Below are 25,087 nucleotides of genomic sequence, written 5' to 3'. Positions count from 1 at the left end.
GTGTCAGGGGGGCTTTACTGCAAAAATAGTTCCTGCATAAATGTAGCCAACATCAATACATTATCAATAGTACTAATAGCCATGAAGCAGAATACAATACTACCTGCTTTCATCATTTATAACATATATACAAATTTCAAATGGTGTTTACTCTCAATTGAACCTTAATTTGTCCAGCTTCTAGTGTAATATCATATACTATAGATTGATGGAGGAGACTTTGACCAAAGGTTAGTGTAACTAATTGTGACATATAACCATTTACAAATTAACCTGATTTAATTCAGTTGATTAGGAGATAATTCAACCATATCTCTTTTCCTTAACTGACTATATAACTTTGTCATTCCTACTTATCATATAATTTACTGCATATCACAAAGTAGATTTATCTACCCTGGATTTCTATCAATGTTACTTAAAATGGCTTATAGTCAAAGGAATACAAGATGTTTGACAATACCAAGCATATACATCTGCAGGATTACAATACCTCTCATTCAGGCTCATCCAACTTTAAATAATGTAACACTCTTGCAACCAGGCAAAGATATGTCACAAATCCATTTAATGTGCTGATCCAAAAGATATGATATTTTTTTGAATTGTGCAGCTTTATCCAAGTGCCTGAACTGAAAAATGCACAAAGATACCAGTCCGAGTAAGTACTACATATTCATTATCCTTCCCTCTGCTGCATCATTGTCAAAGGCAGAACATGTCTTGCATGAGACAAATTGCTGGCTCTTTGTGGCAGCCCAGCATCCACAAGCCAACACCCATTTTATCCACTATATGTCCCCACGCATACAATTGATTATAAATTTTTGTGAAAACAAAAATGGCTGAAAGGTGTGCTCTGCATGCTGATGCAATTTCATGTGACTTGGGATGAACCTACGTGAGGGCTACTCTGAATCACTGTCCCAGTTCAACCTTAGGTTCATCCAGGTCCTACCATAACATAATAGTTGGTTTACAAACAAAATACTGCAACATGTAAAAAATAGAAACTGCTGGAAAAGGACAATAATATTTTAAGCTGCTGGGAACTTACCTATGATTATATGTTACAGAATAACCTTAGTGCATTTCAGGAGTATTTTCCCCTGTCATGCTGAGTCACCAGCAGCCTAAGCATGCTATTCGATAATTCTGTTCCTGTTGTGGGATCTCCCTGTCCTATTCTGACTCAGGGTGATCTTGTCCCCTGCTTGGATTTGTCTGTGATGTAGTGAGATGATCCTATGTAATTTGGAGATTTTTCTAGATCAGATTGAACTGGAATGATCCCATCTCTTTCCAAGACTTTCCTTGGCTGGTTTGGGATGATGCTTTACCCTTCAGGCATTGGTCCATATCAAATTGTGATGATCCCATCCCATTTGGTATTTGTCCACATTTAACTGGGATCATCCCCTTTTTTGCTGGGATTTTCCCAGATTGGTTTGAGATGACCCTATCCCCCTTGGTATTTGTCCATGTTGAACTGAGATTTTCCCAGATTGATTTGGGATCATCCCATCCTCTTTTGGTATTTGTCCATGTTGAGCTGGGATCATTGTAAAACCCTTATCCCCTATACCGAGTTAACGGAGGGACGAAGGCTTAAATCAGACAAGTAGCGTTTCAAGTAGCGATTGAGAATTAATCAACAACTGAGGAGAGTATGTACATGATGGTCTACTATATATATGTTTCTGAAAGTCAGCCATGAGGCGCTGACTGAGCTAACATGCAGTAGCCATGAGGCGCTGACTGATGTTCTTTGTAATAATTCTAGACTCCTGTCACGTGGTGGTCACGTGATCTGATATAACTACGTATTATGTTATCCGCGCTAAAGCAGCAGCTTAACATATCTTATCTGTCATGTGATCAGATATAAAAGAAAAGGAAAAAGAAACGAGCGCTTAGACTAGCGCTTCTGGTTCAAGTCGTGACATTACCCCCTCCTTAGGACTTTCGTCTCGAAAGTAGGGGTCCATCTTTCCGTTTTCCCAATTAAACAATTGTTTCCGGACTCTAGTCGTTGTGAAGTTTTCAAAGGGTTGGAAGTGTAATTGAAATCGGATTCGTCGAGGTGCACTAGGGTTGTTATCGTGGAACGTTTTTACTTTATCGGGTGAGTTGTTTAGATGTTGTTCGGGTTCCCACGTGCGTTCCTCTTTTGGATAGTTCTTCCAGTGTACTAAGTATTCCAATTTCCCTCGTTTTAGACGTGAGTCTAGAACTTCTTCGACTTCGTATTCTTCTTGTCCGTCCACTATTACCGGCGGTATTGGTTTAGGTTTCTGTTGGGAAGGGAACTGTGCTTCTCTGTACGGTGTAAGCTTTATCTCGTTGAAAACTGGATGAATAGGCCGCCATGTCGGTGGTAGCGCTAATTTATATGCCGATTCGCCTATCTTTTCCAGTATTTCAAACGGACCGTGTCTCTTGTCGTCCAGTTTCTTAGCTGGTCGATCTGTTGAGATATTGGTCGCTTCTACGTACACCTTATCTCCTGCTCTATATTCTACCGCTTCTCTTTTCTTCTTATCATACTGCTTCTTCATCTGTTCAGCTGCCTTTTGCAGCGATTTTTCTGCTCTCTTCCTTGTTTCTGTCATTCTCTTTACGAAATCTTCTGCGTTTTCGTTCTTTACCCCCACTTTCACTACTTCCTGTGTTCTTGGATGATGTCCATGATTCAGGTAGAACTGGCTGTATCCCGTCGCAGAATGTTGTTTGTTATTGTAAGAGAATTCTGCTAGGGTAAGCCATTCTGCCCAATCATCTTGTTTGTGGTTTACGAAGATTCTGAGATACTGTTCTATCTCTTGATTGATCCTCTCCGTCTGTCCATCCGTTTGTGGATGCCAAGCCGTTGATGGGTTCGCTTTTATCTGAAGAAGCGTATGTAGATCCTTCATGAATTTCGAAACGAATTGCGGTCCCCGATCTGAGATGATCTTTTCGGGTATGCCATGGTTCCTGAATACATGATCTCTAAATAGTCGTGCCACTCCTTCTGATGTGATCTCCATCTGCGTGGGAATTACCTTGATCATTTTTGTAAACCGATCTACTACTACCATTATCATGTTATATCCATTTGATTCTGGTAGCGGTCCGATCAGATCTACTGATATGATCTGCCAAGGTTTATCCGGGATCTCATTTGGATGAAGCGGTGCTGCTTTCTTTTTATGGTCTGTTTTGGTTCTTTGGCAGACTTCGCATCCATCTACGTATCTCGTGATATCTCTGTCCATATAGGGCCACCAGTATTGTCGAGTAATCAGCTCCTTTGTCTTATATCTTCCTGGATGGCCTGCAATAACAGAGTCGTGGTTTCGTCGGATAATTTCTTCCCTTAACGCGGCATCCTTCGGTACATAGATCCTGCCTTTGAATACTATGCAACCGTCTTCGTCTAGCCAACCATCCTCTCTCCTTTCTATCTTTCCTTTCATCTTTTTTATCAATTCATCTACATTTCCTTTTCTCTTTGTAATCCACTTTGAAATCTCTAATTCTTCCTCTTGACTATCTGCGATCTTTTGTCTTTGTTCCGGAGAGAGAGTCATTCTTACAAATAGTTTCTCATCCAGTAGTATGACGTCTTCGTTGTCGTTTTCTCCTTTGTTATGATCTGATCGCCTTGAGAGAAGATCTGCTTTTATATGCTTCCTTCCTGGCATATGATGTATCGTGAAATGATACTGGCTCAACTCTGTCATCCACCGCGCCTGTCTCCTGTTCAACTTCTTGGGTTCTTTGAAATACAGCAGATTTTGATGATCTGTCCATATTTCAAATTCCTCTTCTGCGTCTATTAAGTAATGCCTCCATTCGTTAAGTGCCGTCATGATGGCAAGAAGTTCTTTGTCATAGATCTCGTAATTGCGTTCTGTGGGGTTTAACGCTTTGGAGAGGTATGCAATTGGCTTCCAGTCATCTTTTTGTCTTTGTGATAAGACAGCACCCATAGCGAAGTCACTACTATCTGCTTCTACTTTGTATTGGCCATGTGGTACTGGGAGAGCTAACACCGGGGCTGAAGCTACACGTTGTTTTAATGTGTTAAATGCTTCTTGTTGTTCATTTCCCCAAATGAAGTCCTCTTTTCCCGTTAACTTGGTCAATGGTTTGGCTACTTCCCCGAAGCCCTCTATGAACCTTCGATAGAAATTTACAAATCCCAAGAATGCTTGTATGTCTTTCTTGTTTTTGCATTCTGGCCATTTGCTGATTCCTTCTACTTTCACCGGATCCATGCGAATTTCGTTTTCTGAGATGATCAGTCCCAGGTATTCCACTTCTGTCTGTTCGAAATCGCATTTTTCTGGTTTAAGATAGAGATGATTTTTTCTCAGGATTTCTAACACACGTCGCGTCGTTGCTCGGTGCGTTTCTATATCCTTTGTGAATATCATGATATCATCTAGATATATGATTACTAATCCTTCATCTATCAACTCTCTAAAAAGCGTGTTCATCATCATTTGGAACGTGGCGGGGGAGTTTGTCAGTCCGAAGAACATGACTAGTGGTTCGAATAATCCCCGATTTGTCCTAAACACCGCTTTATGCTCATCTCCTTCTCTCATTCGGATGTTATTATATCCCCATCTTACATCCAACTTTGTGAAGTATTTGGCCCCACTCAATTTGTCTACTAGTTCTCCGATCAACGGAAGTGGATATCTATTTTTGATGGTGATATCGTTTAGCTTCCTATAATCTTGAACTGGTCTCAACTTCCCGTCTTTCTTTTTAATGAAGAAGAACGGTGATGCGAATGGGGACTTCGATGGTCTTATCCGTCCCGATTCTAGATTTTCTTTTAGGAATGCATCTAGTTCTTCTTGCTCTCCTCTTGCCAATGGATAGATCTTGCAATCTAGGGAGTGATCTCCCGGTATTAGTTCGATTGCGTGATCCCATTGTCTTCTTTCAGGTAGTGTGTCAAACTCCTTTTTATCAAATACGTCTTTGTATTGATGAAGGTGTTTTGGCACTATCTTTTCGAATCCTCCTTCTTTTCGATCTTTACCTGCGGCTTCTGCTAGCTTCTGTGCCATTGTGCCTTGGGCTCTGATATGGTAATATTGATTGTCGATCGTGGCATCCTCGAAATTATGGAGATTCACCTGTATCATCTTCTCATCTTCTCGTAGTTCCTCAAAGAATACTTCCGGATCCTCCTCTGGATCAGAGATTCGGATCCTTGGTCTGCATTCTTCAGGACACCTTTCAAAGGTCAACTTCGATTCTTTCCAGTCTATTTTAGGATTATGTTTGTTCAACCATTCATGTCCTAGAAACATTTTTCCGTTACCCAGATTGGTTACGGCAAGATGTATCTTCTCGACGTGTCCGTCGATTTCCATGAGCAGTATTACAAATTCATTGATGGCTCCGTTTTTATTAAGAGTTCCATCTGCATTATAGACTGGAATAGGTCTCGGTATCTTCCTTGTCTCATATCTTTTGTCTTTCACAAATTGGGAGTCGATGCAACTCCCCGTGCATCCACTGTCCAATAGTGCTTCGACTATTTCTGATTGGAGAGTATCTAATGTAGTAAGCTTACATTTTACGTTCATTTGATTGCCTTGGGTGCCCCTAATGTATTTTTTTGGGGAGGCAATTTCTATGATCGCTTGTATAGCTTCTACCTTTGGTAACCGGTTGATTTCTTTTATCGTTTCCCGGGTTACTTCTCTTGCTCTCTTTTTATGTGTCCAGGCACTTAGAATCCCAATGGATCTTTCTTCCTTTTGGTCTCTTAGCCTATCTACTACCCACTCTGGGGTCCAAACTTCTGTTCTAGGTTTTTTTAAAGGGGTTCCTGACCTTTCTTCTACAGTCTCTGCTGCGTTTTCCTCCATAGAGTTCGCCGCATCGGGTGTAGGAATCTTAGGTTCTATCGTAAATGCTGCGCTTTTTAGTGATTCGCCCGCCGTCGGAACTGCGGATGTCTTATCACTCTGCGCCGCTTTTACTCTAGTTGCATCTTTTTCGTTTCGGATTTCTTTCTTTGTCTGAGTGGAAATAATTTTATTGTCATCCGCGCTAAAGCTGCAGCGTAACAATTCTGAGTCACATGTATCTACAGTCAAAGGAAGAAACCGATTCGAAACATCTTTAGGCTCAGTCGGTCGATGCGGTACCGCTGGCCTCTTTAAAAACCCTCAAGGAGTTTTTCCCTTTCTTCTTTCGTCATCTTTTCTAAGAACTCTCGGACATTAAATTGTGGCTTCCTTTTTTGTGCGTCTTTGCACTCGAAGCTTCTATGTCCCTTTTCTCCGCATCGGTAGCATCGTCCCTCCGTGCGGAATTTTGCCTTGTCGACTTCCATTCTTTCTCCGCTACCGGTATAGGTATATCCGGTTCCGTCTTTCTTCTTCTCTCCTTCTTTCTTTTGTTCCGAATAGGGTTTCTTCCCAGTATCGGAACCTTTCTTCTCTTTTTCTCTCTCTCTCCAAATATAGTCTATCCTGATGAGTTCCCTTTTCCACTCTTGGTAATCTCTTGGAATGTGCCCGCCGTAGATCACCCTATCCACTAGCGGCTTGTTCATATTCCTTCTGAGTAGAGATACTAGGAACTCTTCATTTATTCTATTTGTGTATCCCGCCCATCTTTTCTTCTCCTCAAACCTTTCAAAGAAGGCTTGGGCGGTTTCATTGCCCTGTCTCAGGGTCAATATTTCGTTCTTGGCAGTTTCTTTTTCAAAACTGTCCTTGAACCTTTCTTCCATTTTGTCCGCAAAATACGGCCAACTTCCGTACGTGTTTGTAATATCGAGCCCCAGCTGTTGGGCATCGACTCGGTTCTCTAGCCAATCGGTCCGGAAGGCCGCGGCTTCTCCTTCTTTCATGAAAGATAGCACAAAGCTTATCTTCTTTCGATCATCTTCGAAATGTAGTAATAAGGACTCTCTAAAGGCCCTATACTTTTTCTTATCTCCGGAGAAGTTCTCGGGTTTCTCCAGTGCCGTTCTACTTCTTTCCACCTTTTCTGGAGGTGGCGGTATCTGTTTCTTTAATTTTCTTTGCAAGACGCTCACTTCTTCGAGTGCCTCGTCTAGCTGCGATTGGTAATGCATTTGTGTTTGTCTTATCGCCTTTTCTACTTCTTGTTTTACGTATGCTTCCAATCGCGCTTCTTTCGGGGGGGGAGTGTCTATTCTGGGTAATGCGTCCATCATTTCTCTGGTAAATGCGCTGTCCGTGCTGTTGGATGGCTCGGGCAGATCGCGATATTCTAGATTGGACATTGAACGTGAGTTGGGGAGGAGGGGGAGTTTCGGATTTGATTAAAGGGGATGGTATTCTGATGGGTTCTATTTCTGGTAAAGGGAATTTCCCTTTGAATACGTAATCTTGAGAGTAAATGTGTTGCTCTCCGATCCAAATGTAAAAATCTCTACTAAGCATAGAAAGGAGTTCACCAGTGATAAGCTGGATCGATACACCGCTTTCTAAGATCCTAGTAGTCTATCTATTCTCTTTGAGTCAAAGTGGTCCTCTTCAGCCCACTACTGACTATGTAGGTATGGTAACTATTTTTGTATTTTACGAATTTTATGTAAAAAGTATAGTGATAAATTGGGGTCCGAACGGTTGTCCCAATGTGACCAGCTTATTAAGCTTTCAGTCCTTCTCCCGACTGGCGGACGCAAATGCGCGGCCTGGTCAGAGGAAATTGAAAATGAAACTAGGTAAAACCGAGAAAATCCCAATGGTTCCACACCAAAGAGATTATAGTGATATAAATGTATTTATAGGGGGATGGTTACAAAGGAGTCTTGGGATGAGGAAGGTGATATGTTGGCGGGAAAGAAAGATAAGATGGTGTTGGGGCGAGCGGGGATGTGATGGAGTGGAAGAGTAGTGGTAGTTTGGGTTGAGTGTTTGAGTAGAGTTAGGATGAGTAAGATGATGATGATGGTGACGATGATGGTGGTTAGGATTGTTGCTGTTATATTCATAAACGGTACTTGTGGCAGTTGTTGATTGTGTAAAACCCTTATCCCCTATACCGAGTTAACGGAGGGACGAAGGCTTAAATCAGACAAGTAGCGTTTCAAGTAGCGATTGAGAATTAATCAACAACTGAGGAGAGTATGTACATGATGGTCTACTATATATATGTTTCTGAAAGTCAGCCATGAGGCGCTGACTGAGCTAACATGCAGTAGCCATGAGGCGCTGACTGATGTTCTTTGTAATAATTCTAGACTCCTGTCACGTGGTGGTCACGTGATCTGATATAACTACGTATTATGTTATCCGCGCTAAAGCAGCAGCTTAACATATCTTATCTGTCATGTGATCAGATATAAAAGAAAAGGAAAAGGAAACGAGCGCTTAGACTAGCGCTTCTGGTTCAAGTCGTGACAATCATCCCATCTCTGGCTGGGATTTTCCCAGAGTAGATTGGGATCATCCCATCCTCTTTTGGTATCTGTCCATGTTGAGCTGGGATTGTCCCATCTCATTTGGTATTTGTCCATGTTTAACTGGGATCATCCTATCTCTTGTTGGGATTTTCCCAGATTGGTTTGGGATCATCCCATCCTCTTTTGGTATCTGTCCATGTTGAGCTGGGATTGTCCCATCTCATTTGGTATTTGTCCATGTTTAACTGGGATCATCCTATCTCTTGTTGGGATTTTCCCAGATTGGTTTGGGATCATCCCGTCCTCTTTTGGTATTTGTCCATGTTGAGCTGGGATCATCCCATCTCTGGCTGGGATTTTCCCAGAGTGGATTGGGATCATCCCATCCTCTTTGGTATTTGTCCATGTTAAGCTGGGATTTTCCCAGATTCAATTGGGATCATCCCATCCTATTTTGGTATTTGTCCATGTTAAACTGGTATCATCCCATCTCTTGCTGGGATTTTCCCAGATTCAATTGGGATCATCCCATCCTATTTTGGTATTTGTCCATGTTCAACTGGGATCATCCCATCTCTTACTGGGATTTTCCCAGATTCAATTGGGATCATCCCATCCTCTTTTGGTATTTGTCCATGTTAAACTGGTATCATCCCATCTCTTGCTGGGATTTTCCCAGATTCAATTGGGATCATCCCATCCTATTTTGGTATTTGTCCATGTTCAACTGGGATCATCCCATCTCTTACTGGGATTTTCCCAGATTCAATTGGGATCATCCCATCCTATTTTGGTATTTGTCCATGTTCAACTGGGATCATCCCATCTCTTACTGGGATTTTCCCAGATTCAATTGGGATCATCCCATCCTCTTTTGGTATTTGTCCATGTTAAACTGGTATCATCCCATCTCTTGCTGGGATTTTCCCAGATTCAATTGGGATCATCCCATCCTCTTTTGGTATTTGTCCATGCTTAACTGGGATTTTCCCAGATTGGTTTGGGATCATCCCAGATTGGCTTGGGATTATCCCATCCTCTTGTGGTATTTGTCCACATTGAGCTGGGATCATCCCATCCCTTTATGGTATTTGTCCATATTGAACTGGGATGATCCCACCCCCTTCTGGTATTTGTCCATGTGAGAAGTGGGTAACCCCATGTTACGTGGGGACATGTACAGATTTAACTGGGATGATCACACCCTATTTCAGGGATTTGTCCAGATCAGTGTGGGATGATCCTCAGTAAAAAAAATCAAAAGTTGGGCAATGTCAATGGTCAGAATCAGTTTTGAAGGAAATTACCTGAGTTCTACATATTGCCATAAAAATGATAATCCAAAAAGAGTGGTGTGAGACAGCATCACTATCATATGAGAGACAGAGAATGTTGGCAGAAACCTTACTTGGCATGAAAAAATATTTTCCGGATTCATTTCAATTTCTCAAGAATCTAAAAAAAGAATACCTTTACAGCACTCAGATTCTTTGTGGACTTAGATACTGTACTATACACAGTCAGCATATAGGCACCAGTCACCCCTTAGACCTTCAGCTGGTAGCTCCCAGAAATGGCACAACTCAAGGTATTAAATACCTAAGCAGTGCCTAATTAATCCTCACACTCAAGTCATCTAGTGTAGGAGTATCAAAATGGAGATCTTGTGTATTATACTGTACATAGCAAGCATCCCCGTCTCCCCATAGACCTTCAGCCAGCAGCCCCCAGGAACCACTCTCAGAGAATGTACAATATAAGGTATCAAATACCTTGGTAGTGCCACAAAAGTGGTAAATTCATGTTTTTGCAAGAACATGACTTTATGTTTCTTTTTACTATGTTTTACTTTCTACAAGGTCAGGATTTTCCTCACAGAATATGCCAGATCTAGTGTAAATCTAATATTCGATGTCCTTCTGCAGATTACTTTGTTGTCACAGCATTTGTGTTGTGTTTCCTAGTTTTTACTTCAGTTAAGGGTATAATAAACCTTGCAAAAAAGCAGAACTCACATATCACATCTATCAGCAAGGACAACAGCATCTTTCTAGTGTATGGTTCCTGCAATTGATTATATCTAGAAATTGATAATGTTCCACATTTAAAAAAAAGGGAATGCTTCTCCCCAAATTTGCAGTAAGCTACAATGAGGAACTTGTAACTCATATATTTCAAACTAGTCTTGATTATATTGGGCTAAAGTACCATTATTCAGGTGGAAAAGACTGGAAATATCTTCACTAGTTGGCCCAGCATTCTCACATGTTAGTATTAGCACCAATCCCCCTGATACCATGTGACATGTGACAGGTTATTGGGATTATCCCATCTGAGGGATAATCCCACTATGGTACATGGTCTGATACCATGGGAAAATCCCAGAAGGGTGGTATTATTCCGCTTCTGGGATGATCCCATCCTTGCTGGAGCACTTGGGATGATACCAGGAAAAACAAGCTCTTAGCTTTATACATTTACACAGATAGTTGAAGCTAAATGCTTATGTTTTGGGGGTGACTGAAGTGTGCTCTCCCCTTTTTCTTATTGGTCGATTCATTCCTCAGACCACTTTTCGTATATTCTCCTTTCGGTCTGAGGAACGAACAGTTCACTATATAAAGCCTTACCTATTCATGTATGGCTCTTTAGTTTTCTATTACTGAATTTACCCGCTTTACTCCTCAACAAGAACCTTTGAAGCTTACCTCTCAAATCCTCTACTCGCTATATTTACTAGTGTCTGTCAACCTCAAGCTCATCGAACCCCTTACTCCCTGCAAGTGCAGAAGGAGACAGGTTTCGTTTTTGTTATAGTTTATCGTTGACTCACAGCAACTCAACCCTTATCTTATCCTTCCATATCTAATCAAATAGTAGTAATATTTACCTTATCCTATCATGTGACCTTAAGTCATGTGATTACTTACAAAGCACCTCATGAAAAGCTCATATTCATCAGTCAGCACCTCAAGGCTGACATGTGTCCTCATATATATAAACAGTAGCTACTCAATGTACATACCCCAGCTTTTGATTTATTCTAAATACTATTTGCTCAACCACTTGCTGCAATTTAGTGTTAACTCTTCTGTTTGCTTGGTATAGAGAGTCAGCATTATAAATGTGTAGCTAGTGGCAACACAAAAAATTAATGCTGAAACATGGAAAGTACCAGATAGAAAGCAAAGGTAGGTGTGACTTGATTGCCTGATAGGGTGGGTGCTGATCAGCCACAAGTTCAAAAAAGGCAATATTAATTACTATTCCACGTGGCACTGTGCCTGTGTGGTGCAAAGATGAGTCTTTTTAATATTCACTTTGTTAATGACACCTGTCCATGCTACCAATCAAATTTGGTGCATAACTCTGTGAAGAATATAAATGTGAGGCAACGATAAACTATAACAAAAACGAAACCTGTCTCTGTAAGGACCATTTTATTATTTTCTTATCTTCGCTATGTCTTGGTTCTTGAACACTTTTCCCATTACACCTCTGGCTCTAGGGCTAGAGGTATCGTTTGCCGTTCTACTTCTCATAGCCCTCACAGGCTTTCTTAACCATCACTACCATTTTATATCACAGATCAGGGACTGGGTATCGCTCCCAGCCAGCCAGCACACTGGGTAGGGACTGGTAGTAGGCATCTCGCCAACCAGCTCCAAGCCCCAGTAAAGCCTGGTTATACTAATAACACCTTATTTAGGATCGTACCTCATCATGAGGATATGGTTCCTGAACACGCATGACAATCCTCTATTATTAGTACAAGTCTCTCACCTGCTGATTAATCAAGTTAAAAGTTGTACAATAGTTACTCTCCCTTTTTCTTATTGGTCAATTGATTCCTCAGACCATTTTTCGTATATTAATTCTCCTTTCGGTCTGAGGAACGGACAGTTCACTATATAAAGCCTTACCTATTCATGTATGGCTCCTTAGTTTTCTATTACTGAATTTACCCGCTTTACTCCTCAACAAGAACCTTTGAAGCTTACCTCTCAAAAGTCCTCTACTCGCTATATTTACTAGCGTCTGTCGACCTCAAGCTTATTGAACCCCTTACTCCCTGCAAGTGCAGAAGGAGACAGGTTTTGTTTTTGTTATAGTTTATCATTGCCTCACAGTCTCCTTCTGCACTTGCAGGGAGTAAGGGGTTCGATGAGCTTGAGATCGACAGACGCTAGTGAATATAGCGAGTAGAGGATTTGAGAGGTAAGCTCAAAGGTTTTCGTTGAGGAGTAAAGCAGGTAAATTCAGTAATAGAAAACTAAGGAACTATACATGAATAGATAAGGCTTTATATAGTGAACTGTTCGTCCCTCAGACCAAAAGGAGAATAAACGAAAAGTGGTCTGAGGAATAAATCGTCCAATAAGAAAAAGAGAACAACTATCGTACAACTTTAACTTGATTAATCAGCGGGTGAGAGATTTGTACTAATAATAGATGTTTGTTACGCGTGTTCAGGAACCGTATCCTCATGATGAGGTACAATCCTGATCAAAGTGTTTATTAGTATATCCAGGCCTTAATGGGGCTTGGAGCTGGTTGGCGAGATGCCTACTACCAGTCCCTACTCATTGTGCTGGCTGGCTGGGAGTGATACCCAGTCTCTGATCTGTGATATAAAGTGGTAATGGTGGTTAAGAAAGCCTGTGAGGGCTATGAGAAGTAATATGGCAAATGATACCTCTAGCCCTAGAGCCAGAGGCGTAATGGGAAAAGTGTTCGAGAACCAAGACATAGAGAAGATAAGAAAATAATAAAATGGTCCTTACAATGAACTGGAAAAGAGTGTTTGGCAAGCAGTTAGCAAATTATTGTCTAAATCAGGGGAAACCATATCTTTAGCCTTTGTAGTATGCCTATCAAACCTTGCAAGTGATTGCTTGAATTGTACGGCAGATTTGTGGTTGTTTTGGGCTCTGTGTGTTGATGTCATATCCATACCAGAGAACAGGACTCTAGCATCTCCAAAGGAGATATTTCCTCAAGTCCAAACCTCCCAAATCTTTGGTATTCTCGGGATTACACTTCTTATGGCCTGCCAGTCAGCATAGCCCCGTGCCCCATATGGTACTCCAGACTCCCATTCCAATACTCCTACACTGGACTTCTAGTCCGCCATACACTTTCCTGTGCACGTTCTTGTACTCTTTATGGACTCTGTAGTTTAGACCTTATGATACACTCCTTGCACATATGTTTCTCTCTTGCTAGATAATTGTCCGCATGGAACTCTATACCTACATTACCAGTTACTCCTTATGAGCCCCTACTCCTCCAACAGTATATAAGTTGTAGCTCCTGTACTCCATTTCTGCAGTTTGAATATCAACTAGATTCCCTTGCCTTTTTACAAGTCCCTTTCTAAGTCTCCCGATCCTTCTCCGAATGATCTTTACTCTGCTCCCTTTTTATCCTCTACTCTCCTCCGTCCATTCTGTCAAGTTAGGGATTAAGGTCCACAGAAGCGCCTAGTGCATGAGCTAAGCCAATTCCCCACCTTGTACTCCATTACCCCCTACTCCATCTCCATACTCCATAACTCCAACACTCTGTAAGGTCACAGTTCTGACAGTTAATCCAGTTCTGCTTCACTGAAATTTTTAAAAGTGCAAATACCATGATCACTTTGTCCAGCTTGTAAAATTGCTTCACATATGTTTACAGTTTGAATTATCAGGGGACAATTTTGCAACCATTCATGCTGGATTTGAGACCTGGGTAGAGAAATATGAGAAGTATATTATGACATTGTAGCAATATTTTCTAATATGGGATATTGATATTAGGGCCCATCAATTAGATATCACTATCAGTACTCCCCTCAACACCTCAGTACATGTCCCATCACTATTCATATGTTATCACATATTGCCAACAGTATTGAAGCTTCAGGACCGGTGTGGATGTCTTGGGCTTTCCCAATGGAAAGATTCTGTGGATGTATCCTACCTTCCATCAAAAGTCACCAGCATCCATACCCATCTATTGCTCACTTTATAGTCAATGATGCAATGCTCACTCAAATCCAGCTCAGGTACAATTTTGGAAGAGTTATAATGCTGATGTTGCAGGCCAGTTTCACCATGCATCCTGCAAGTAAACATCTCTTGTTCAAGTAGTACTTGATCAGACTATATTTTCCCTTAGCTCCCACCTGCATTCTTCTTCCCTTGAGCTCAAAAATTCAGCTAGATACTGTCTATAATAAGGTTGTTGCAGCACCTACAACTTGCTTTGACAAAAATGTCTCAGTCATCAAGCTACATCTCCCAATCAATCACATTGAACAGTGGGGCAAAGTAAAACACCTAGAAGAAGGGGATACAATGATTTCAAGTGCTTTTTTCAGGCCATACTTTGACACACACAATGTGACATTTGTTAGAGTGAGTGACTACCTTCTGTGAGAAATTGATTCTTCTAATTGTATTCCTGCTATGTTTTGGTTCTCTCAATCCTTTCCGGTTACTTTTTGAGCTATCAGATTAGAAGTCACTACTGGAACCCTTTTACTCATTTCATTTCATTTTATTTTTCCTTTTCTTTTCATACTTGTGTTTTATCATACTGACAACATAGGAGACCCTTCTCTTGTTCACAAGAAGACATCCCAATGGCATAACTCCAATCAAGAGCTGTGTGCAGGAATACTTTGGTGAGAGACTAATTAGCAATACAGACTGTAGGACCGAGTTAGTTGTGGGTAAACAACAGGAGGACTCGCTGAGGAGTCTCCTTGATCTATTTGGGTATTTATACTACTACAGACTATCTGTACATGTATACTATACAGTTGATAAAGGCAGTGGCTGATGATGTCATAGGGTGCAGCCCATGTGACCAGCTCCACTATGTGAGAGATTTGTAGCTAAGAATAAAAAAAAGTAGTGCAGTGCGAGAAAGTGTTGTTTGAACAAAATGGAAAGTGCCGCATGGCACAGCGTGCAAAAACTACAGAAGAAAGTTGAAGTGGAGAATAAAATTTAAAGGTCCAAAAATTGTGCATTGTAACAGACTGTGACTCAGCACCTTCCCATGAGGTTACTGGTACAGCCAATTGCACATCCCTTACTAAGGACTTTTCCCACATGACCAGTAATTACAAATAAGTTGTATCACTTCTTTCTCTTTTCTTTTTGGTTAGTTGCCTGGTTAGGCTATTTTCTTAATTTTTTTCCTCTTTTGGTCTGGCCCTTGTTATCCACTATATAAGGAGTAGATATTTGATGTATTATTTCCTTAGTTCAATATTGGTTTGGATTCACACTCATATTGATACTCTTCAAACATTATACTCAGCTCCATCACCTTATCACAAGAACTTGGCCTGACATTGGCTTTGTTATATAGCTTCATACTAGTTGCCTGACACCTTTGATCTTGCAATTTAAGTGCCAACTTGGTGAAAAGTGTGAACACCCCGCAGATAAGTACACTCACTAACACCGTTGAATGCTTGTCTACAAGAAGAAGACCTATCTTGGTCGATTACAACATATATTAGTTGTTTCTCTCCCCACAATGCCAATTCTCAAGGTTTGCAAGTCTAAAACCATAATCTTGGCCACTATTACTGTTAGTTTTGGTGATTCTGCACCTTTGTGCTACCTATATATTTTCATTCCTTTCTCTATCTATTCTTCTATCATTCACTATTGATTGTGTTCTCTATTATTTCGCCTTTATGGCTGCTTTGTTTACCTTTGTTTACAAAACTTCGGACAGTACTGCAGAGTCCAATGCTTCCTATTCTCTAGTTACTCACATTGGACTCTAGGTACTGTATACCTGTCATACTCTCTAATAATATAGTTACTCACATTGGACTCTAGTTCCAGTCCCTGATTGCTCTCAGCAAGTGGCTAGACACTTCCTTCAAGCTTTGTTCTTAATAGGTTATGAGCCCTGTGCTCTAGCCATCTTCCTGACCTCATATCTCACCATCCAAGTGTCCTACTGCTTATCCATCGTAACCATTGTCTTCTGGGACTCTTATTATCTCATCCATCACCTCAGATTACTCTGATCTCATCTTGATCTCCAACAACAACTCCTTGTTGCAAGTTACCCCCATTTTGGACGTTTTTTTGGTCTTATCTGCACCATATCCATATCTCGCCCAATCCTTATCTGATCGTCCTGTAACTTCTACCATCGTCTTCTACGGCCTAAATAACCCTAGGAGACCTGTCAGAGCGGTTGGATTTGAGCTGGATCTTTCTGTGAGCCTTCATCATCATTTGATCACCTTTTGGCCCCCTATTCCATATCTCCACATCCTGTGCTCGGATCTTGGCCCTATTTGAGCCATCTACTACCCTATACTATTGCACTTTACACCGTCAATTTGGGGGCAATCCATCCACTCCATCATCCTCTGTGAAGTTTGCATTTTTGGCACTTTCACCCCTATTGGACTCCTATTGCATATCTCCACATCCTGTGCTTCACTTCTTGTGATATTTGGGCCATCTATTACTCTATAAAGACGTTCCCTATACCTCTGATTTGGTGGCAATCCATCCATCTTATCTGTCTCTGCATCAATTTCGACTTTTTGCCCTATTTTTCGCTTTTTGGCATATCTGGTGTGTGCATAAAGCTCCAATCTTCTCTACTCTGTCCATTATCAGATAGAACAAGCCTATAGACTGTGAAGCTCGCCTGCATTGCCTCAGTTTGCTGTTGCCTAGAGCCTCTCTCAGTCTGCGGTGTTTGGGGAGCTTAAGTCACTTTGTTGACTCATATACAAGCCCTATTAACCAACACTGTCTCGAGGCGATTTCTCTGTTAATATCAGTGTGGAATTGAAAGGGGAACACAGGCGTAACCCTGTAGCAGCACTAGGAAGCCTTAGCACCCTCCTGGATCGCTTTTGGACGCTTTTTGGACCCTATTTGGACCTATCCTTGCACTTTCTGACCCTCTCCATATCCTCTCTCTACCGCCTCACCATCTTATCTGCTCGCCTCCTACTGTTGCCCATTGTCTTTGCCACTATTCCATCGCCTATAGCCGTCTCCTACATCATTTATCATTGCTCTATTGTCTTATACAACACCCATCATGTCTGACTCTGATCCCAAGTTCCATCCCTTGTCTGGCACTAACTACTCCCAGTGGAGTGGTGAAATGCAAGCTTGGTTGATGACCAAGGGACTGTGGAGGATCGTCTCTGGCGCTGAAAAGTGTCCTGGGACTGACGCTGAAGCAATGGAGAAATGGGAGTTGAGAGCTGAAAAGGCTGCTGGTGCATTATATCTCAATGTCACCAAAGAGCAGCGCATCCATCTTGATGGCATCATTGATGATCCTGTCAAGATCTGGGAGAAACTGGCAATTGTGCACGTCTTTAAGAAGCCTGGGATGAGATTTAATGCCTATGATGACTTCTTCTCTATCAGAAAGAAGGAGGACGAGTCCCTGCAGTCTCTTATGACCAGAATTGACGAAGGCATGCATCAGATTCAAAATCTTCGTCCTACTGGCTTCTCATTGTCTGAATTGGACGATGAATTGACATACATGGCCATGATTAGGGCGCTTCCTGATCAATATGCCCACTTCACTTCATCTCTACTACTTTTGGGCACCTTGGACAAGACCCAGCTCAGGGATGCTTTCCTTGCTGAAGAGGTCAATCGCCGTCGTCGTGCTGAAGTCGATTCTGCCTTGCATTCTTCGTCTACCACTGCCAATAGCACCTGCACCCATCCTAACTGCCATCATTGCAACCAATCCACCACCTCTACTCGCGTTCAGTGTGATTTCTGTGGTTTACTTGGTCATACCCAAGACAAATGCCACAGATACATTGCTAGTCGCCAACAGGCAGTGGAGGGTGCTAAGAATCGCTACAAGCGTGGCAATAAGGCTCAGGCAGGCTCCAGCAACTCTCAGAATACCTCTCAGCAGCCCAAATCTTCGCCCAACAATGCCAATTCATCTACTGTGGTCACTGAATCAGCTGGGAATGCAAGTCTTCGTTCCATTCATCCCTCTGATCCTCATTGCCCTCTCCAACTTGATGCTGACATTGATTGGAATGCAGACACAGGCGCCACTTCTCATATGACACCTCATCGTCATTGGATGCACCACTATACCCCATATCGTGTGCCAATCAAGCTGGCTGATCACACTGTTGTCTATTCAGCTGGTGTTGGTACTGTGGTGTTTAATCCTGTGATGAATGGCAAAGTGGCTAGGGCTGTGGAATTCTCTAGAGTGCTCCATGTACCAGATCTTCGAAATAATCTCCTCTCAGTCTTGTATTTAACTCGTCAAAGTGGTTTCAATGTCACTATTTCGTCTCATTCCATGTCCTTTATGCGTGACAACACTCTCTTGTTCACTGCAACTATCAATGACAACAGTGCAGCATTCCTTGATGGATCTACTGCTGCTTGTGTTGAATTAGGACATTTTACTGCGACTATACCACTTGATTTGATGCTCTGGCATCGCAGATTGGCTCACCACCATCATGCTGATGTCAAGAGACTGATACAGAGAGATCTGGTCACTGGGCTTACACTGGAATCCAAGGCTGCTCCTGATCCTGTCTGTGAACCGTGCTTGTCTGGCAAGATGCATGCCAATCCATTCCCCTCATCTGATACTCGCTCTGCTCATCCTTTGGACCTCATCCATTCTGATGTACACCAAGTCTCTTCCCCCACATTCTCTGGTTATCGCTACTGGGTCACCTTCATTGACGATCACAGTCGATTCCGTGTTGTTGTGCCTCTCAAGGCCAAGTCAGGTGTCTTTGATGCTTTCAAGAGATTCAAGGCTTATGCTGAGACTCAATTGGAGCGTAAAATCAAGGCTCTGAGCGATGACAAAGGGGGAGAGTACATGTCCAAGGAATTTGAGCAATTCACAGATGACCATGGGATTGTCAGACAGCATACCACCAGGAATCATCCTCAGCAGAATGGTGTGGCAGAGCGAGCAAACAGACTTCTGACTGAGCGTATCACTGCCATGTTATCAGAGTCTGCATTGCCTAACAGCTTCTGGGGTGAATGTCTGTCCGCTTTGGTGCATGTCTGGAACAGGTGTCCCACTGATGCAGTGGCCCATGCCACTCCATTTGAGTTGTGGTATGGACGCAAGCCTGACATGTCTCACCTTCGCGTTTGGGGCTGCACTGCCTATGTGCATGTGCAAAAGGACAAAAGAGGCGTCTTTGGCTCTCATATGGAGAAATGTGTGTTCATTGGTTACCCTGAGGGATACAAGGGATGGAAATTCTACAATCCTACCACCAAGCACACTGTTATCTCTGAGAGAGCTGATTTTGATGAGCGCTACTTCCCTGGCTTGAAGAGGTCTTCTGACAATGTCCCACCTCCACCTCCCACTCCACCTTCGCTATCCATGCCATTGGGCCTGATTGAGGATGTCCCTGCACCAGGTCCAGGGGGCAATATGGGCCCACCAGCTGCGCTTCAGCAGCCTCAACCATTGCCTGACAATGGGCCTCATTTGGACCTTGATGCAAAACCACCTGTGAATCAACCTCCTGAGCTTCCAAATCACCCTCCTCATCGCTCACCTTCTCCTGACTTGCCTATTGCACTGAGACACCCTGTAAGGGCTAGGAGACCACCTAGACCATGGTGGCTTCAACACAGACAACCTACTCCTGCCATTGAGAGTGATGACAGTGATTCTGAGGCAGTTGATGATGAAGTGGCACACTTTGGAGACTCTGCTGAGCCTAGGTCATTTGCAGATGCAATGAAGCGTCCTGATGCAGATAAATGGAGAGAGGCAGCCATGGAAGAGCTTCAAGCTCATGAGCACAATGGTACTTGGTCACTAGTGGAACTACCTCCTGGAGTCAAGGCTATTGGTGGCAAGTGGGTCTTCAAGATCAAGCGCAACTCAGATGGCACTGTTGAGCGCTACAAGGCCAGATATGTGGCCAAATGTTATAACCAGCGCCCTGGCTTTGATTTCCTCGAAATATTTGCACCTACTGTCCGCATATCATCCATCAGAGTTGTCCTTGCCATTGCAGCCATCCACAACCTCCATTTGCGCTCCATTGACATTTCCCATGCATTCCTGAATGGAGTCATGGATGTCAAGGTCTACATGCATCAGCCAGAGGGATTCCATCAGGGTCCTCGCAATCTTGTTTGCCAGTTGGACAAGGCCATCTATGGGACAAAGCAGGGAGGCAGAATGTGGAACCAGAAGATGCACACTGTGCTTGAAAAACTCGGATTCAAGCGTACTTATTCAGACTCTGCCATCTATGTCTTTAACAGAGCTGATGTGCACATTATCCTGCCTGTCTTTGTTGAGGACATGACACTGGCATCCACTTCTACTTCTGCACTTGACCAAGCTGTCAAGGACCTCTCCCTGCACTTTAAGCTTCGTGATCTTGGCCCTACTTCTTACCTACTTGGCATTTCCATCACTAGAGACCTAAGTAATCGCACCATCTCCCTCTCCCAACATCAGTACACTCTGGACATTCTGGAGCGCTTTGGCATGAAGGACTGCAAGCCTGTGTCCACTCCCATGGATCCTGGTTTGCGCCTCACCAAGGACATGTCTCCCAAAACATCCAGTGATGCTGCTTTGATGAAGGACATTCCCTACCTTGCTGCTGTTGGTGCTCTGATGTATCTGGCCACTACCACTCGTCCTGACATTGCCTACACTGTTGGAGTCCTTTCCAGATATAACTCTAATCCTGGTCTTACTCACTGGAGCGCTGTCACGCACTTGTTCCGCTACTTGCAAGGCACCCTTGATCATTCCCTTGTCCTTGGTCCTGATCCCAATTCCACTGAACTCTTCACCACTTTCTCTGATGCTGATCATGGTGGTGACAAGGACTCTGGTCGTTCTACTGGTGCCTATATTGTCAAGATGGGATCTGGTGCTGTCTCCTGGAGCTCCAAGCTTCAGAACATTGTTGCTCTGTCCACCACTGAAGCAGAATACATTGCTGCTGTTGAGGCTGGCAAAGAGATTTTCTGGATGCGAAATTTGTTGAAGGAAATGGGCTATCCTATCACCTCTCCTTCCACCCTTTATATTGACAACCAATCTGCCATCTCTGTATCCAAGAACCCTGAGCACCATGGTCGGATGAAACACCTTGATCTGCGATGGCATTGGTTGAGAGATGTTGTTGACTCTGGGCAGATTGCTCCTACCTTTGTTCCCACTGCTGAAATGCCTGCAGACTTGTTGACCAAGGCTCTTGCCAAGCCTAAAGTGGAAGTGTTCAGGAAGATGATGGGACTTATTAGATCAGGGGGGAGCTGATGCTTGGGAGGTGCAGCATCAGGGGGGAGTGTTAGTTTTGGTGATTCTGCACCTTTGTGCTACCTATATATTTTCATTCCTTTCTCTATCTATTCTTCTATCATTCACTATTGATTGTGTTCTCTATTATTTCGCCTTTATGGCTGCTTTGTTTACCTTTGTTTACAAAACTTCGGACAGTACTGCAGAGTCCAATGCTTCCTATTCTCTAGTTACTCACATTGGACTCTAGGTACTGTATACCTGTCATACTCTCTAATAATATAGTTACTCACATTGGACTCTAGTTCCAGTCCCTGATTGCTCTCAGCAAGTGGCTAGACACTTCCTTCAAGCTTTGTTCTTAATAATTACTATGTGTAGCATCGAAGCAGTAGATCCCCTTGATGTACACTATTACACCAAACTCAGCCCGCTAGAGGTAGAGGATATAACCTGTTTACAGTGTGTTGTTGGTAGGGTATCTGTTGGCCAGAAGTGGGCCATTACCAACAGGAGGGGTGGTCTTGCTCATGCATTATACTGTACACCAGTGATGACAAAGATGAAGGCCCTTGATACATATTTTTGATACAGGTAACTGTATACTACACATACATAAACATATACACTACTCATTTTTCAGTTACAGGCTTGGGTACTATTAGAACCATGACCTTACGGAGTACGGAGATGGAGTAGGGGGTAACTGTGAGGCAACGATAAACTATAACAAGAACTAAACCTATCTCCTTCTGCACTTGCAGGGAGTAAGGGTCCAGTGAGCTTGAGGTCGACAGACGCTAGCAAATATAGCGAGTAGAGGACTTTGAGAGGTAGGCTTCAAAGGTTCTTGTTGAGGAGTAAAGCGGGTAAATTCAGTAATAGAAAGCTAAGGAGCTATACATGAATAGGTACGTCTTTATATAGAGAACTTGTCCGTTCCTCAGACCGAAAGGAGAATATACGAAAAGTGGTCTGAGGAATTAATCAACCAATAAGAAAAATGGGGAGTAATTATCGTACGACTTCTGGCTTGATTAATCAGCAGGTGAGAGACTTGTACTAATAATAGAAGATTGTCACGCGTGGTCAGGAACCGTATCCTCATGATGAGGTACGATTCTAGATAAGGCGTTATTAGTATCACCAGGCTTTACTGGGGCTTGGAGCTGGTTGGCGAGATGCCTACTACCAGTCCCTACCCAGTGTGCTGGCTGGCTGGGAGCGATGCCCAGTCTCTGATCTGTGATATAAAGTGGTAGCGATGGTTAAGAAAGCCTGTGAGGGCTATGAGAAGTAAGATGGCAAAGGATACCTCTAGCCCTAGAGCCAGAGGTGTAACGGGAAAAGTGTTCGAGAACCAAGACATAACAAAGATAAGAAAATAGTAAAACGGTCCTTACAGTAACAGAGTATGAGGTGGGGAATTGGCTTAGCTCATGCACTAGGCCCTTCTGCGGACCTTGGTCCCTAACTCATAGGAATGGATGGAGAAGAGTAGAGGATAAAACGGGAGCAGAGTAAAGATCTTTCAGATAAGAACTGGAAAGACTTAGAAAGGGACTTATAAAAAAGCAAGGGAATCTAGTTGATATTCAAACTGCAGGAATGGAGTACAGGAGCTACAACTTATATACTGTTGGAGGAGTAGGAGCTTGTAAAAAGTAACTCCATGCAGACATTTATCTAGCAAGGGAGAAACATTTATCATAAGGTCTAAACTACAGAGTCCATGAGGAGTACAAGAACATACGTAGGAAAGCATATGGTGAACTAGAAGTCTGGTGCAGGAGTATTGGAATGGGAGTCTGGGGTATCATGTGGGGGTGGGGTACAGGATTATGCCAACTGGTAGGTTATGAGGAGCATAATTCTGAGGATTTCAAAGATTCAGGAGGTTTGGACTTGAGGAAATATCTCCTTTGGAGACGCCAAAGTCCTGGTCTCTGGTATGGAAATGATAGGTACACATATATATGCATAAACCCCAGCATATAGGCATATAGCTAGCCCTGTATATCTTAGCGGACACTTTAAATTTTGTAATTGCGAATGGGTGGGAATTAAAGGTTTCATACAAGGTCTGGCATAGACATTGTCATCCTGCCAGCATCTGCTGGTGCTGTTGGCTCCTGCTGAGGCATTACATGACCTTGGCAGAATTTTGTTTTGTTTTCATGACGACCAGGACAAGGGGACTGATATTCTGGATGGGTTTGATCAAATTGTGCACACTTCTGCTCAAGGTCATGGCATTGTTGCCAATTATCCTCCTCTTCAAACAGGCCTACAAACAAAACTGTTGGGTGGATACAAGTGTCCTGTGTGAACACCTATATATAAGATCTGTATATAGTACATTAGGGAAAATGAATAATGAACATACCCTCAGTTGTAGAAGAACCAACTGAGGGAAAGAAAGAGATAGCAAAGATGAATATGAACTATGGCGGTACAGTCACCTGACCTGATGGCATAAGGATTGGAATACATTTCTTTGAACATTAACATCCTGTTGTCCCCCCATCCTCTGTTTCTGGGCCAAGCAATCTGACAAAGTCAGATATTCACAGCTTTAAACACTTCATTGCATGGAAAAAGTCAAATGGCACTACAGCACGAGCAACTGTGCAGAGCATGACGAGCCCGAAATCAAACAAGGTCTGCATGATGTTTTTTTTTGGAGATTTGTTTTCTATCAACTTTTAAGAATTTCCCGATTTTTCTACATTTCTCACGTTATTTGTACTAATTTGTCGATCTTTCAAAATTTCTCTCGATTTTTGAAATGCGACTTTTCACCAGGAGTTAAGTCGCATAGGTGCAGGCGACAAAGCTTTTAGAGAATCGTTAGCTCTCCTAGATCCTGTTAATGCTACCCTCTAGGCATTCATGGTGTGATAGTCTGATCTTCGCTTTCCTAGCCCATTTGACACCAGGCGCATAGTACATAGGTATCTATTCTGTACATTTGGCACCTCGTAACGGTCCTCGTTACATCCTAACACATGTCGCAATTTGAAGGATTCAGTGAAGTATCTCAAGAAAACCTTGTCTGGAAGTTGCTTGACGGCGTTGACGCAATATGACAGATAGGACCGTGTTGGATAAGCGTGGCACTTGCGACGTACCGTTGTAGGCATGCATTGAATTGAGTATAAAATACTTGTGATGGGATCAGATAGATCAACATTGACATCATTTCCGACAAGTTTGTAACTACAGACTCTCAAGGTTCTCCAAATCAAAGCTGCAGCCACTTCGTAGTCGGTCGCGGCGTCTGCCGAGTCAGCTTCGGATTCGTTCGAATGTTCAGTACTGTCAATGGCCATTGGCTATTCAGTGTACCACGTTAGCGAATGGGTGCGCTTCCAATTCACATCATCGTTGCTGGCA

At 42.7% G+C, this 25,087-nt stretch overlaps 2 protein-coding genes across 2 annotated transcripts; one reads left to right on the top strand and one right to left on the bottom strand.

Annotated features, from left to right (window-relative positions):
- Positions 1-18,278: 18,278 nt before the first annotated feature.
- Positions 18,279-18,728, top strand: SERLADRAFT_392923 (uncharacterized protein; the record flags this gene model as incomplete). Its single annotated transcript, XM_007319768.1, has 2 exons — positions 18,279-18,385; positions 18,462-18,728. A coding segment is annotated over one exon (185 nt), but the record flags the coding sequence as incomplete, so codon positions are not given.
- A 3,918-nt stretch (positions 18,729-22,646) lies between these two features.
- SERLADRAFT_392921 (uncharacterized protein) lies at positions 22,647-23,095 on the bottom strand (the record flags this gene model as incomplete). Its single annotated transcript, XM_007319767.1, has 1 exon — positions 22,647-23,095. One exon carries the CDS (start codon positions 23,058-23,060, stop codon positions 22,890-22,892), a length of 171 nt encoding a protein of 56 aa, XP_007319829.1.
- Between the last annotated feature and the right edge of the window lie 1,992 nt (positions 23,096-25,087).

This window comes from Serpula lacrymans (assembly GCF_000218685.1).
Source record: "Serpula lacrymans var. lacrymans S7.9 unplaced genomic scaffold SERLAscaffold_8, whole genome shotgun sequence".
NCBI lineage: Eukaryota > Fungi > Basidiomycota > Agaricomycetes > Boletales > Serpulaceae > Serpula > Serpula lacrymans.
This window is presented reverse-complemented; position numbering and strand designations above follow the sequence as displayed.